General features: G+C 39.1%; 1 protein-coding gene across 1 annotated transcript in view; it reads left to right on the top strand.

The window, feature by feature from the left end:
• LAMA3 (laminin subunit alpha 3) overlaps positions 1 to 15,156 on the top strand; it is a 111,275-nt gene that overhangs the window by 23,089 nt on the left and 73,030 nt on the right. Inside the window, exons 8-16 of the mRNA XM_062632824.1 lie at positions 2,503 to 2,621; positions 4,088 to 4,178; positions 5,206 to 5,337; positions 6,705 to 6,767; positions 9,180 to 9,314; positions 11,660 to 11,794; positions 13,235 to 13,372; positions 13,864 to 13,910; positions 14,770 to 14,869. Coding sequence (XP_062488808.1) covers positions 2,503 to 2,621; positions 4,088 to 4,178; positions 5,206 to 5,337; positions 6,705 to 6,767; positions 9,180 to 9,314; positions 11,660 to 11,794; positions 13,235 to 13,372; positions 13,864 to 13,910; positions 14,770 to 14,869 — 960 coding nt within the window. The remainder of the gene's footprint in view (positions 1 to 2,502; positions 2,622 to 4,087; positions 4,179 to 5,205; positions 5,338 to 6,704; positions 6,768 to 9,179; positions 9,315 to 11,659; positions 11,795 to 13,234; positions 13,373 to 13,863; positions 13,911 to 14,769; positions 14,870 to 15,156) is intronic.

Genomic DNA, 15,156 nt, shown 5'->3' with positions numbered 1-15,156 from the left:
TAGTATGGATTGCTCCTAGCAGTTTGAGGTGATTTGTTGAGAGCATTGGCCAGGTGCAGATCTCTTTTCCTGGCAGCCAGTAGTGAAGGAATTAAAGCAACCTTGTTAAGCTTCCCAGAAGCCTGAGGTCCCTTGAGAGAAACTGATTGAAAAAGGTTGGTGGGAGCCTGTAGGGATAAGCTCAACCTTTTGCTATGAGTTACCCAGTACAGAATGGATCAGCAAGTGGCCCAAAGCGATGAGAAGATGCTTGATGAGGTAGGAGGAGTTTTTATTCCCCTGTGAAAGTAAATGGTAGTACTGTAATCAGAGCAAATAATTTCCTGTCACTGTTAGAAGACATATTTGTGAGCTCACACATGGTTTGGCCCTAGAGACAAGGAGTTTTTTTTTTTTTTATTTACGTTGTAAGTATAAATATATTTTTTAATGTTCTCATCTATTTGTGCAATGTTTTGTTTTCTTGAAGAAATATATGAATAAAAACCCCAAAGATCTTCTTCATGGGCTATCACAACCCGGCCAGGGAACCCACTCTCAACCAGTGTTGCTCCTCTCAGCAGATGATAAGGGAACCTGATGGCAGGCTACCACCTCAGCTGTGTTGTTGGTAGTTTCTAGGAAAAGGTTTCCTTGTGCAAAGCTGTTCAGGTATAAAGATGTAGAGGAGTAACAGAGAATGATCCAGTTTCACTTCTCTTGCCTGTTTGATCACGTAGCAAGGCATGGAGAATCAGTTGTCATGCTCCCGTTGTGCCAGGTACTTGGAAGGATTACCTCCCATACACTTCCCTGCTGTGAAGAAAGTAGGGCCAGGGCCCTTCTTTTTTGAGGTGCTTTCAGGAGCTCATTACCTTCCAGAGTATCTTCTCCCCAGGTCCAGATGAAGAGAGGATTTCCTTAAACATGAAGATATAGCTTTATGAAGTCAAAACTTCAGTAATTTCCTGAGAAGGTTGCCCTGGAGCAATGGAACAACTGAAAGCTCACTTAGCACCCAGATGCCCGGGGAAGCCTTTCTTGCTTCCTGCATTCTTTCAAAAAAAGCAGTAAAAATTCCTCTTGTTCTTTTCCAGCAAGGAAATAAGATCAGATCATTTGAAAAAAAGAAAAAAGATGTAGGATGAGTTTGTGGCAAAACCATGGCCCTGCCCTTTGATTTATTCTGTTTGCTTGCTCTTATGGTTGATTCCTACTCAGAATTATATTATAGCTCTGGCAGATTTCAGTGAAGACAGGCAGATTTTTACATGACCAATGGAAAGAGATTAGTTTTAAATAAGGTGAGATACACATAACTGATCTATAGAAAATTACATAAGTTCTTTTCTGGGTAAATCCGTCACCCTTTACTATAACTGTATTTGTAGGAACCAGTTGAAGTGTGGAGCTATATTTCAGGTTAATTCTCTTCTGTGAGCAAGGCATGAACATTGGGCTGGCTCTGGCATTTATGTTGCTATGTCAGTTTGCCAAAGCTAAAACAGAGTATGAGGCCACTGGTGGATATAACAGTATTTATTTCAGTTATTTTCCATGGATGAAGTTACTAGGCTGAGGCATATGTGAGACTGATGTGTCTGCAAGCAAAGCCTCACAGTTATCTCTTAATCTCTTCTGAGCACTGCAATATTAACCTCTGTTAGAAAGAGTTGTAAGTAGAGCAGAATGTGTATGATGTAGAGATGGATTCAGAGCCACTGTGAATTCAGCTGTTACCTTTATTTGGCTTAATGGAAGGGGAAAGTAAAAGAAAAGAGCTAACCACAAACCACCCAAAGTAAAAATTACCACAGCTGAGATTATGAACAACCGTACACAGGGGAAATGAGTTATCTCAGTCACCTAATTTTATCCTTTTCTAGATTATAATAATATATTATTATTGGTGGTGGTATAATTGTTTTTCATACCATACTTCTTTAAACCATGCATCTTTTTGAATCCACAATTCTCAGGAAGTAAAACGTACTTAAAACTTCTTCATTCAGAAGACAACAGTTGGGCTAATGTATAGCCAAGGTTGCTGGTGTATCTGTTTGTAAGAGTTCTTTAGTGTTGTATTATTCAAATGTTTATAGCTTATCTATAATTGTTTATTTAAATCATGACTTAGTGTACACAGCTTCAGCCAGGAGTAGTTTTTAGGCATGTAAAAGTAGAATAAGCATTTGAATATGGTTTTGATAATTTTTAAAAACTGCTGAGATCATTCTTCTGGAGCTTCCTGGTTCACATTTATCCATAAACATAGTTCTGAGATGGTACAACTGTTGCCTCCTCTGATAAGCCTAGCAGCATATGTTCTCTTTGCGTCTTCATGATCTAACCATGTTTCTGGCATGAAAGTCCAGTTGTTGATAGGTAAATATGTGCATTTGAACATACTCCAACATAGCCGAGTGTATGTATACATAAAAAAAATCTAAGCTTTTTAACCTCTGCTGCATAACTGAATTCCAGCATTATAAAGAAAGCTGACTCGGAATAATACTTTTTCAGCGTGCAATTGCCATGGACATGCCACTGATTGTTACTACGATGCTAGTGTTGATCAGCATCGAGAAAGCTTAAACATCCATGGGCATTATGAAGGAGGAGGAGTCTGCATTAACTGCCAGGTAATAAGGTCATTTTGGTCACTTTAAATAGATGGCATTTAAATAAGGGCTACTGAAGAAGGACTGTGTCCACACCAATTGTTTGGAGTCTCCCAGTCTGGGTAACTCCATTTCTCTGGTGGTGTTACTTGTATTCAAAACGGAAAAAGTGTTTGAAAATAATTTACATTATACAACATTGCTTGTTGATGTATAAAAGACATATAAATTGCATTTATGCTCAGTCCTGTGTGACTGAAACAAAGTCACACAATGCAATAATTAAATCAACTATAAAAATTCCCTTTACTGTGATTACAAACTCTGCCATTTCCCTGAGCAACACAAGGAAGTAAAACTTAACAAATAAAATCCTAGTTCAGGCCGTATGGTTCCTTACTGCAGCAAAACAGAAGGGTATCCCTGATTAGCAGAACTAAAGGAAGGCATAGGCTATACAAAGAAGGAAGCTTATGGGTATCGAAAAAGCCCAGAATCATGGAAGGGACCTCTGGAAATCGTCTGAACTAGTGGTCCACTCAAACCAAGGCTTGAGGCAAAGTTGTATCAGATTGCACTGATCTAGTGTCAGCCTTTCCCAGCAGTAGCTCAGATCTGAAGCTGCTGGAGGAGGCTCCCAGCAAAACTGGAAGCAGAACCCAAAACTGCTGCATGAACTGAGAGCACCAGCCATGAATGGCAGCCCCAGCAGCATCCTGGGTGCTCATGAACTGCCCACCAGTCCCTCCGTCAAATGCTGGGTCCCTGCTCAGCCCTCAATTGCAACACTCCTTAAGGAGGAGCTAAACAGCAAGTGGGAGCTGGGGGAAGCCACTTTGGTTTGCTCAGGGCAAAACTTCTTCCTCCAGTTCTCTGCTCATGAGGGCTTGCCAGGATGCCTTGTGACAGTGATTTACTCGACTGGTGCATGCCATTGCAGCTGCACACTCCTGCTGCCCCACTGCAGGGGATAGCTTTGCTTCACAAGTTGAAATACACTCAGTACTATGTCTACTGCGGAGTTACGTATTTTTGCTGTAGTTCAAATTGCTTACTTTTTTTCCTTATTTAGACATAAGATATTAAAAAAAAGTAATATATAGTATGAGGAAAAAGTCATGCCACAGTTGCCTGAATGATAAATATGTTATGATAAGAGAGTAGCATAAAAGTGGTATCATGATAGGGAAAAGAGATTTTTTTTCCCCTAGATATTTTTTAAATAGCTCTTTTTTATAATGCTTCAAAGATAAAATTCAGCTGTTTTGTGTAAGAACACCATGCTTCATAAATCTATAAAGAACAGGTGGTTAAATAACACCAAATGATGAATGCTCTCTTTCTTGCAGCCGTATTCAATTTTCATTTTTCCTGTGCTGATGCTTTCTTTGCTGTATATAGAAAAAGTGAAAAGGATGTTATTGTTTCTTAATTCTTCCAAGTTCCCTTTTTTATCTCATACTCTCCTTTTGTTTTATTTCACATAGCATAACACAGCTGGTATTAACTGTGAAAAGTGTGCAAAAGGTTACTATCGTCCTTATGGTGTTCCAGTGACAGCTACTGATGGCTGCATACGTGAGTCCTTCTTTATTCAGTATCTTCTCATGGTTATGGCTTGGGGTTTTTTTGGCTATAATCAAGGCATGGGATACATTTGAGAGGAAAAATGAAAAAGTGGCCAAAAGATGTTGGAGAACAACTGCAAATGACTTTCTGTGTTGCTTTAGACCCTTTTAATGATATTCTTCACAACTTACGTGCCATATGAACCTAAAATTTCAGACCAGCAGCAGGACAGTAGAAGGAAGTAAGCCACAAAGGGCTTCTGAGGAGATAGGATCATGTAAGGCTGAGGTACTGCTATATACACCACAGCAAGAAGGCATAACCACTAGGAAGCCACTCTCATCCCTTGCCCTCACCACCTTGCTTCTCTTAGCTCTCTGATGTACATGTGAGGAATGCTTTGGCTCTTGGTCACTTGAGAAGTTTATTCTATATCTCAAAAGGTCACAAGGATCACTTCTCCTATTTTATGCAATGCTGAACCTAATGACTAATATATGATGCAACAGGATAATTACTAGTACATTTCAAAAAGAAGAACTGAGTATAGTTAAGAGATGAGGGCTGAATTACAAGCAGGCTGAAGGAGCCTTGTGACAGGTAGGAGGAAGCTATTGTTCATTGTGTTTGGGTGCTGAAATGAATGGGAAGTCAACAGAGATGTGGTGTGCTGCCATGATGTTGCACGTGGTGTGTAAGGGAAAGCAGATGGAGCACAGTGCTTTGCCTAGACCATGGAGAGAGATAAGCAGACCCCACAGAAGAGATAGTTGCTGCAGTTCTGTGGAGTAATAACATGCAGCTTTCTGAATTAAAAAAACCTAATCACTCTAAGAGAATAACTTCTAAGGTGTATCACAAAGATTGATGGGTGGTATAAAGTACTTGGAAAATATGTAATGGCATGCAAACGTTAATTCTTTAAATAGTGAAGCATTCATCACTTCAAATTTACTGTTATAATACCATTGTGCACTGCTGTAGAAGGCAAATTGATTATTTTGTAAAGAGTGCCTAATTGCTGATACTTACTTAGCTTGCAGTTGTAACTCAGAGCATGCAGAAGGCTGTGAGGAAGGGTCTGGCCGCTGCTTCTGTAAGCAGAACTTCCAGGGAGAAAACTGTGAACGCTGTGCTGATGGATTCTATGGTTATCCATTTTGTGTCTGTAAGTGTACAAATAAAAATGCCTCTTTTTCTGTATTTTACACCTGCATTAAAGAATTAACAGTTTTCATTCCACTCGACTTTGTTAAAACATCTGGCACTTTAGCTTTGCATGTTTACCTGTTCTGATAAATCAGCTGTCATAATACTGAAGAGCGTCCGTTTTATTTTACAAAATGATGGTTTCTTGACAGTCAAATAGATTGTGCTGCATTCTCACAATTCTGAGTTCATTTAAGGCATTGTTATCAAGGGTACAACCTGTCCCTCAATAAGTCATGAACTCCAGTCCTAAAGCCCTGGACAAACTGTTTAAACATGTCTTTGGGTCTTCAAGTATAAAGACCACTTGGACTGGGATGTGAAACATGACTGTAGAGAGAGAGAGGGGAGAAAATGGTTCTGTGCTCTCCTTGACACCTCCTAGGTTTTGAAACTCACATACTTGATAAAAAAGGCATGTGGGTTTTTGGAGGACTTAAAATACCTGAAAATAATTCTAAAATGGCAGCTGTGTAATATTGGAAAGGCTCTCCTGGCAAAGCATAAGGCTCTCAACCATGGCCTCTTGTTTTTGCTGGACTACAGTTATCTGCAGTTATACGGTTGAATGAAGGGTTCCAGTTTGTTTCAGATTTCATAAAAAGTGGTTGAAGGAAAGGTGTTTGTAAATCCAAAGAAAAGAAATATATTAGGAAAACAGATTTGACACAGAACTGCTGAGTGCTTCCATTTACTGAAAATGGTATTGAATGCTATCTAATGCATTGAAAATTAGATTTTTACTTTACAATAGGTAGCGTATAGTAAATTAAAGTGTTGGGAATTCAGAAAATTAAATGCTTTCCCTATAAACAAATGATACATGCAGTAACTAAGAAGAAAATGTAACATCAGGATTGTGCTTGCTGCATAAAATCTTGTGGCTCCATGAACAAATTCTAAAAATTCATGTACCATACATGTCATGAATTCTGTCAGTTCAGGTAGTGAGTGATAGTGCGACATAAACAGGAGATTGGCCTCCAGCTGCAAGTAGAAAATGTGAAATGAATAGGGATCTCTCTAGATAGCTCTCATAACAGTGTCTAGCATAAGGAAGAAGGAAAGCAAGCTAGCAGCTTTCCAAATGGTATCTATCCTTTCATACTGTTATTTCAAGAAGGAATGTTTATACTTGAATTGAAAATCAGAAGCAAAATGTTTCTTATTCTGTTCCTAACCGAAAGAAAACTAAGCTGTTTACTAGAATCATGTGAGTATCATGCTCTCCGTAGTGGCAGGAGATGACTTCATTGTTTGTCATGATTCTTAATGAAATTAGTGTGTTGGTTTCAAATACATGTCATTGTTTCTTTTGTTTTAAAGATACGCCTGTATATCCTTTTACTTCTCCAAATCCAAGAGATGCTATGGCTGGTGACATAATAGGCAAGTTCTTGGTGTTTTTCTCCACCCCCATTTCACTGTTTTCCCCGATGTTGCTATTTTCACTGTTTCAGTGGTGCCTGCTTTCATGGAGATTTATGTAGTTATTTTGCCACTGTTGATATTTATTTGTCAGAGACCCTTTGTTCTTTCCAGAAGTCCATCCTGTTGTCATCTTCAAATTAAACAGTTTAGTGGGCTAACTCCAAGAAGAGTTACGGATCAAAACAAATTTGACCAGCCTCAGGCAAACGTCTGCAGAAGAGGCTGACCATCTTGTTGGTACTCTTCTGAATAGATCCATCAAGGCTTTCTGACACAACAACTGCTGCTTTGCAGTGTAAATCTCTCTGTTTAGGCTAACCAGCCTCTGCTTCTGGACTGTCTGTCCTCTCACACCTGGAAAATTGTACATTGCCTTTGGCAGTGAAGACTTTGATTTTTAAGAGAGCTATGCATTTTATTTTAGCCCTCTGCAAAGCTGTCTGAAATCCATATGATGATTCCCTCAGTGGGATTATATTTTTTTATACATGCTATAATACTGCAGACCAGAGACATCATCCCAGCTAGTGTTTAATCACATACACACTGGTAATGCACTTCATGGTTAATAAGTTTTAAAAACCTTGCAACTTTTTCTTATGCTAAAATCAGCATTCTTCCCCTTTATTTCTGTTAGCTTTAATAGAACTGGAGTTTATGCTGGCAAATGAGAAAGTGTTTTCTTCTGTGAATGTAGCAAACACTTTGACATAAGCAGGCAGTACAAATCCATGTACATATTCACAAATCCCGACTGTTGAAAGCATCTGCAGTTGCTGTAAAAGCCCACAAAGCTTCAGTCTCCTGCACTACTTATCTCCTTCATACAGCCTCCAGAATAATTGCTATGGTAAGCCTCTGGGTGTGCTCTGTCACATATCCCCTTCTGTCACGTATTTCTGACAGGAGGAAGGAAAACTCTCAAGGAAAAAAGAATAAAGAGGAGAAAACAGGTCTTGATCTATTTACATTTTCAGTGAGTAGTATCTGGGTCTGAAGGCATAAGAGAGGCAGCTGCCTCTAAGGGGAAGCTTCTGTTACTGTGGAAGTTGTAAATTTGTGCTGGCAGACTAAATGTGGTTACAGATTATTACGTGTAAGGTTTGTGCAAATAGTTTTGCCAGTTCAAAAGTAATAATTACTAGCACTGGTTTGTTTTTCTCTGCAAAAATACGAAGAGTTGCGTGATTTTATGCACTAACTATGTTCCTTTCTTCCTTTCCCTTTCCTGTTGTAACTAGAAGGTGGCTGCAAACCAGGGTATTTTGGCTCCCAGTGTCTGCGTAAGTGCCATAGTTTCTTTGATGCTTGGAACCCGTGCTCTAGTGTAAATGCCAGCCTTTGGCTTCTAAGTGAAATAGGAGCTTTAAGATCATAAAGACGCAGATGTTTTCTTTACAAATGTGCTCTTCATCGTGCCAGTGCCATGGCACGGAAGTGCTGGGTGGTGACTGTGATGGTAATACCCAACACTGCAGATATCAAACTGGACTTGTTTTTTTCCTGTGGCACCTGTGCAGCTGAGTATTTTCATTACCTTTCTGCTGGGGAAAGCCAAACGTTCCCTTTTGTCAAGTGTATATCCAAAATACAGACGCAAGTTTTATACTGAGGGGTGAAGTTCTTTTGCTACAGAGATGTGTTCTTAAGGGGCTCTCCCAAAATTCGCAGGAGTCAAAGAAATAAAATGTTATGAGGGGAGAATTCCATCTAAAATTGCCCCTATTTCCTTGACTGCTGGCTATTGTGTGATGCAGCTGTCAGACTCCAATTTGGAGTTGGGTTTAGTTACATTGATGAAATTTAAAATACCTTTGGGAACTTTTCTTTTACATATCTTTTCTTTTTTTAAAAAAGAATATTGTGTTTGAGTTTGCAACCTCACTTTGATGCACTAAGCTGCTCTTTCTAACCGATACTAGAAAACTGATTGGTTTTAAACTTTATTAGCCATCTCTGTGCCTACCTAGGCATTTTATTAATTCCTCCCACCTGAGCTTGTGAATCCAAGCCTTATTCTTTTAATTTCATTTTTAAAAAGGATGGGACTAGTTTCAATAGTTGGCATAATAGGATCAATAAATCAGACTGAGTGGGGACATGTCAAGTGTAGTGCTCCAATGCTGATACTGAACTTAGCAGTTATTGTGAGACAGACTTGATTATTTTGTTATTTCATTAATGTCTCCCTTGATGCTGAATTATTATTGATGCAATCAATAAAAGCCGTTATGAATCACAATAAATCTGATGGGAAGATTTTGGCCTGGTTGAGGATCAGGGAGTTGCTTTTTAGTTTTTATTTCAAGAAAGATAGAAGAAGAGAGCTTGTGCAGAGGCTGCCTCTGAAATGTCTTTTTTCATTTGCAGCATGCGAATGTAACCCAGCAGGAACCCAGCCTGAAGTCTGTGATTTCCTTGGGAGGTGTCTTTGTCGCTCAGGGGTAGCTGGACTTCAGTGTGATGGCTGCCAGCCTGGCCTCCACTCCTTCCCTGCCTGTCAAGGTGAGGCTCCCGATTGCATGTGCAGCATCAAACAAGCCCCACAAAAGGCAGACAGCGCTGCTTTTCAGGTACTGTTTTGCAGTGGCTGAAGTTCAGTTGTAAATGGGCAAGGCAGTCTTGTGCTCTACAGTAGAACCCTCATATATTCTAATTCTCCATTTAGAGAGTTTATATGTAGTCTGTTTTATATAGTCTGTTTTCTCATAGGCTTTTTTTCCTTTTGCATGGTCAGATTGTTTGATAGAGCCTCAGTCAGCACAGCTGTCTTACTAGTAACCAAAGAATTTGGATGGTGTTCTCACATGGAGGCCTACAGCAACAGAGCACAAGTGACTGCTAAGGAACTGGCATAGCAGAGCTGTGAAGCACACATCTACTTTTGCAGAGGGTCTTGTTTGGTAAAATATGCGTTCTGTGAATCTGAAAATTAGAATCTCCCATTTTGCCCTTCAGCATGATTTCTCATGATGATCATTTTAAGATCATCTGAGAGACACTGAGCCAATTTCTGCCCATGTAACCATGAAACATGAAAGATCTCTATGGGGTTTGGCCTGTGTACCTGCCACCAAGGAGCAGTCTGCTTTTTACAAGAGAGGGAAATCAATGAAGTATAGCCTTGAATATCATAATGGTCTTGCGTGTGTATGAGGAATCCATTAAGTCCTATCTGGCCCCTAGATTTTGTCTGCTTTTCCAGTGATTAAGAGAGGCCCTTAATCCTTAGTGAATTTTACACTGAGAAAGAATATAGGATATTGCTGAGTTCTGGTATGTACTTTTCTGTACAGCTTAACAGGATTCATGTAGAGCATTATGATTTACTTTCTTCTGTCTCACTATTTTTGGTTGTTGACCATAGCAAACTTTTTCCTTTTGGGCTTGCATACTTGCTTGTCTCCTATGAATAGACAGCAGAATTCTTTATGCCCTTGCAAAGATAGATATATTATTTCGTGTTACCAAACACAGTGGGCGGAATAAAGAGAAGCCACATGACTGTGTCTTTATGGTCTGGAGTAGATTAACAGTTTTTAATGAAAAACATAAAACCAGGATTCTGTATTGGTACACACTGTTCAGTGGGTTTAAAATATTCTATCCTTTATTTTTTTTTTCTTGGAACTGGATCAGGTAGCAATCATAAAGCAAACCAAACCTGTATTGAATACGCACCACACGCTGAAAGAGACATAAAAGCTTAAAAGAGCATTCAAAAGCAAATTGTAAAAGACTGCTAAAAATAGTTGAAAACAGTCAGTGGGATTACTCAAAACTGCTGCCATTCACAGCTTGCTCTGTAAAATAAGCTGCCATGGGTTTAAATTTAAACTATGCAGCATGCTGCAAACTGTGGTAGAAAGTGAGCAGCCCAGCCTGCTACTCCTGTTTGGAGTTATCATTTTCAGAAGGGGGGAAGATCTATAACTTTCTGGCTTCCTAGCAAGCCCTGACTTTCCAGGCATCCTTCATGTAAACACAACAAAGTCAGATGTCCTTGACTGCAGAAGAAAAGAGGAACCGAAAGGGGGAACCAGGAGCATGAACATGGAACAGAAAGCATTTGTTGTATATTTGTGCCAGTCAGCCATTTCTGTCAGTCATAAAATCCAAGTGATTAACTGCTTGTACCTGGGGCAGCTGGGATTCCCAGCTGGGCTCCCATTCATGCACTCATAAACTCTGTGATAACCCTGTGTAAAGCCCAGTATCATTCCAGAAAATGTCAGCGCTTATCTGTGATAGACCTGTTAGCCTAAAATAGTGGTAACTCCAACAGAAATTTCTTATTATAGCCTGAGAACAGCTTTTATTGTAGTCTGACAATGTGTATTATAAGCAGATTCCTGCAATGCAGTGCTTGCCAGCTTATAGAATTAAAACGTCAGCATTTTTTACCTTGTGCATCATTTATTTGCGCATCATGAACTTGTGCTTGTGCCTCATTACTAACAAGCTTTTTGTTAGCCATGAGATAGCCTAGCTTTGTGGATGTCATTTTCAGAAGTTATTTTTTAGAGAGGTTATTTTTTAAGTACTTCTCTCCTGTGCTGTTCTTTCCACTGTAAAATGGATTTCTGTCACATGTTTTGCAAGGCACCAAACTAAATCTCTAAACTGTACAATATAAAATTGCAGTAAGAACCTGATTCTCAATGATTGAGAAGGCAATTACAGTACAAGCATCTATTTCAGGGTATTTATTTTTGGTGGTAAAATTACAGTTCATTTTGTTTCCTCATGATCGCTTTACATTCAAAGGTAACTTTATGGCAAATTCTGGTTTAAGTAACTACATAGACATGTGTCTGTAAGGATAATAATTATTCCTTTTCTTTGTGTAGAATGTAACTGTGATGCTGTTGGCTCAGTGGAGAATACATGTAGTCCTAGAGGTCAGTGTCTGTGCCACAGTAACTATGCTGGACTTAGATGTGACCAGTGCGCTCTGGGTTATTACAGCTATCCCAGCTGCTTGCGTGAGTAAAAGCCTTTTCTCCTTTTACTGTGTTTTCCTTTCTTAATTCTGCAAGAGAGAAGAAAACAAATTTTCTCAAGTATTTTTCCATCTAAAACTATGTATGTAACCATGATAGTTTTATTCCATCCAAAGCTGGCAGCAATAACACTGGAGATCCAGGCAGTGGCCAGGCTTCCTGGCAGGTACATACTCCAAGCAGGAGTAGGTAGTCCTCTCTAGCACATGATTGCTGTTCCTGTGCTAGTTGGATTAATGTGAGCCTGGCAGTGTTTGCCTTTGGTGCAGTTGGATCTCTCCTGAAATATTATATCTAAAGTTTAGCCTGGGCAATGGGCATTTACCTGTATCACTTGGCTTACAGAACATAAGCTGTGTTTCACCTGGTTTGGGCTTCTAACATTAGATACACTGTGCTGCAAACTAAGTAAGCGTGTTAACATGTGCTCTTGACATGTGCCAACATTTCACAGTAAATCCTAGTCTAGAAGGGCTTAACTTCCATGATATCAACAATTTATCCTGCCCACGTGGATCAGTTGATCAGGTACAGACTGTGTTTATAGGTTTTTCACATCAAGAAGAGGGGAACCTGCAGGCTCTGTCATTAAAATCAGCAAGCTACTTGATCATAATGAGCAGGGGTGCACTTTCCTAGAAATCAAAAGATTGGTAGTGCTGAAGAAGGGATGTAGCCAGAATTCTGATATAACTAATCACCACAACCACAGCAAAAAATAATCTGGCAGATTTGTTCTCTCTCTTTAGGAGACTGGTTACTACTTTGCTAAAATAATTGTCATTAACTAGTTCTCCTCTAGACGCTGTCTGCCCAAAGGTGAGTCCCCTGGGCTTTAGCAGCATTGCTCTTTTTTGTGGCATTATTCTTATTTACCCATGTGTGTAAATCATTGCATAGGTGAGACCTTACATTGGGACCTGAAATTATAAGACTGTTGCATGGTGTATTTCAAAGCTTTTTTTGGCCTCTTCTGCTCTCAGATCTAAGGTGTGAGGGCATACAATTTTATATTCTAGATTCATATTTTTAAGAGCAGGTCTAATTTCAGAATTTGCTCTGTGCTTTCTATAACTGTAAGAAGATCAAGAAAGCAGAAATCCAAAACTAAACATGCTCTTAGGATGGGACAAAGAATTTAAGGAGGAGAGTTTTATTATCGTTCCAGATAATCTTACCTGTTTCAGCCAAGAACAGAGGAAGAGTTAATGTCAGTGTGTTACATGTCACCTCAAACTCATAGCTTCCAAGCAAGAATGAGGACCCTGTAAGGAGAATCTTGTGAGCTATTTATTGGAAAGAAAAAAGAACAAATACATAAATAGAATTCAAAACGTCTGCAGTACTAAAGTTTTGGAAGGTTGGTACTTGGTGCCTACAGGGTGAACTTTCCCACCACTGGCTATGTTTGTTGTTCTGTAGCTTGTCAATGCTCTCCTGACGGTTCCCAGCACGGCACGTGTGAGCCCACATCTGGGCAGTGTGAGTGTCAAATGGGCATCACGGGGCAACGGTGTGACAGATGCCTTTCTGCAGCTGACAGTTTCCCCTACTGCGAAGGTAACATTTCTGAGGGAGAACCTTTACTGCAGGGTTCTCCAGGGCAGTCTGTTGCATGAAAAGTTTACAGAAACTCCCTGAAGCATGGGGACGGAGGGAAGGATGCACAGGGAGCACATATTAGATGAGCTTATCTGTCATTCTGCATGTTATTTCATAAAGTAAACACTGTAAGATTTAAGTGTTTTCAGATGATGGCACAGGAACTTTAAGAAAACATTTCTCAGGTCGATAGGTTAGTGCACTATTTTTCCAAGCCACTACTTTGCATATCAAACCAAATAGTCTAAACCAGGATAAATACACATCTGAAAAATCATTATTAAAGGTTTCTGTTGGTTTTGAAGCTTAAAGCATTTCAGTCCCTCCAAGGTAACCAGATTAAAAAACCCTTTCAACCTCACGCCTGCTACATTGTGCTTCTGCAGTGCTACATTCCACAGCTCTGTTTTCAAAAGGTCTTTCAATGTTTGTTTTTTAATTTCATAAAGGTGCCAACAGTGAATGTGATCCTTTGGGTAGCATTGGTTCTCATTCCGTAAGTATTCTCCCATCACAGCTAATAGCATGTGTTAATAATTCATGTGCCTTTGCTGAACACATTCACTTCATTGCTCACGTCCTGAGGAGTGAAATAAACTTTATGTTTTGTTCTTTGGTCATGCTAGTGCAATCAGCTGATGAGGGTATTTTTTTCATCTTTTATATATAGAATATGCATACTGTTTATGTCTTCTTGGTGTGCTAAAACTCTAATATATACATTGCATGCATCTAAGCCTATGCATGTCCCACAGACCTTGTAGATTTGGGTTGCAACAGGCCATTTCAGCATCAAATTATTCTTGAGAAAAATTATTATCTCTTTGTAACTGTTACTATTCCACTACTATTGTTATTAATACAGTGATGGTTATTAATAATAGCATATTTAGCAGAAATCACAGTCATTGGTAAATGTGTAGCAATGAAGACCTAGAAGGTAAGTCTGACTGACGGAAGAGATATCTATGTAGGTTCATGAACACAGCTAAGTGTGTTTTCCACCAATAAAGGAAGAATTAAATTTGAAAATGAATTATTATTTTTAAGTGAATTTGATTTTTAAACTCTTTGCAAAACAGTTAATACTTTAGAGCAGTCCTAATAAGGCTATAAAAGAATTGGGAAGTACATCTATTGAATCATTTAGAATAAATTAGATATGGAAAAAATGCTCTGTGTGGAAGTCCTGTACTGATCGCATGAGACTGAAAAATCTAAGTCTGAATCAGCCTCAATTCCATGCATCTGTAGAAGTCAGTAAACTGTTAATAATACTAGGATTTTCTTAGCACTAAAGACCAGTATGTTTACATGAAACAGATGAAGCCATATTAACTCCTTTCTGTCATTAGGGCTATTGTCAATGTCTTCAGCATGTTGAAGGTCCTAGCTGTAGTAAATGCAAACCATTATACTGGAACCTGGCCAAAGAAAACCCTGAGGGATGCACAGGTATAATTTCATGACATATTTCTTTGGGCTTATGGAATGTATTGAATTCTTTTGGAAGTCATTGTTATTCATTCATATGGAGAGTTGAACTGATCTCAAAGTAGCACCGCAAAATAAAACGTGCAAGTCAGCCTGGACACGGATTTGCATCAATTGCCTGAATGTTTCTAAAAAGAAGAAAACAATTTTAAATCCAAACTCAAGCCTGTTTTTTGTTAAATACAAGTTAAAACATTTTAAACACCCCAGTAAATCACACATACACTGAAGGCCTCTTTCTTTCCCCT

The sequence above is a fragment of the Pezoporus occidentalis genome, unplaced genomic scaffold (genome assembly GCF_034315485.1).
Source record: "Pezoporus occidentalis ecotype Australia unplaced genomic scaffold, CSIRO_AGI_Poc_V1 ctg4, whole genome shotgun sequence".
NCBI classification, from domain to species: Eukaryota; Metazoa; Chordata; class Aves; order Psittaciformes; family Psittacidae; genus Pezoporus; species Pezoporus occidentalis.
The sequence above is the reverse complement of the archived record's forward strand: the minus strand, read 5'-3'. Positions and strand labels throughout refer to the sequence as shown.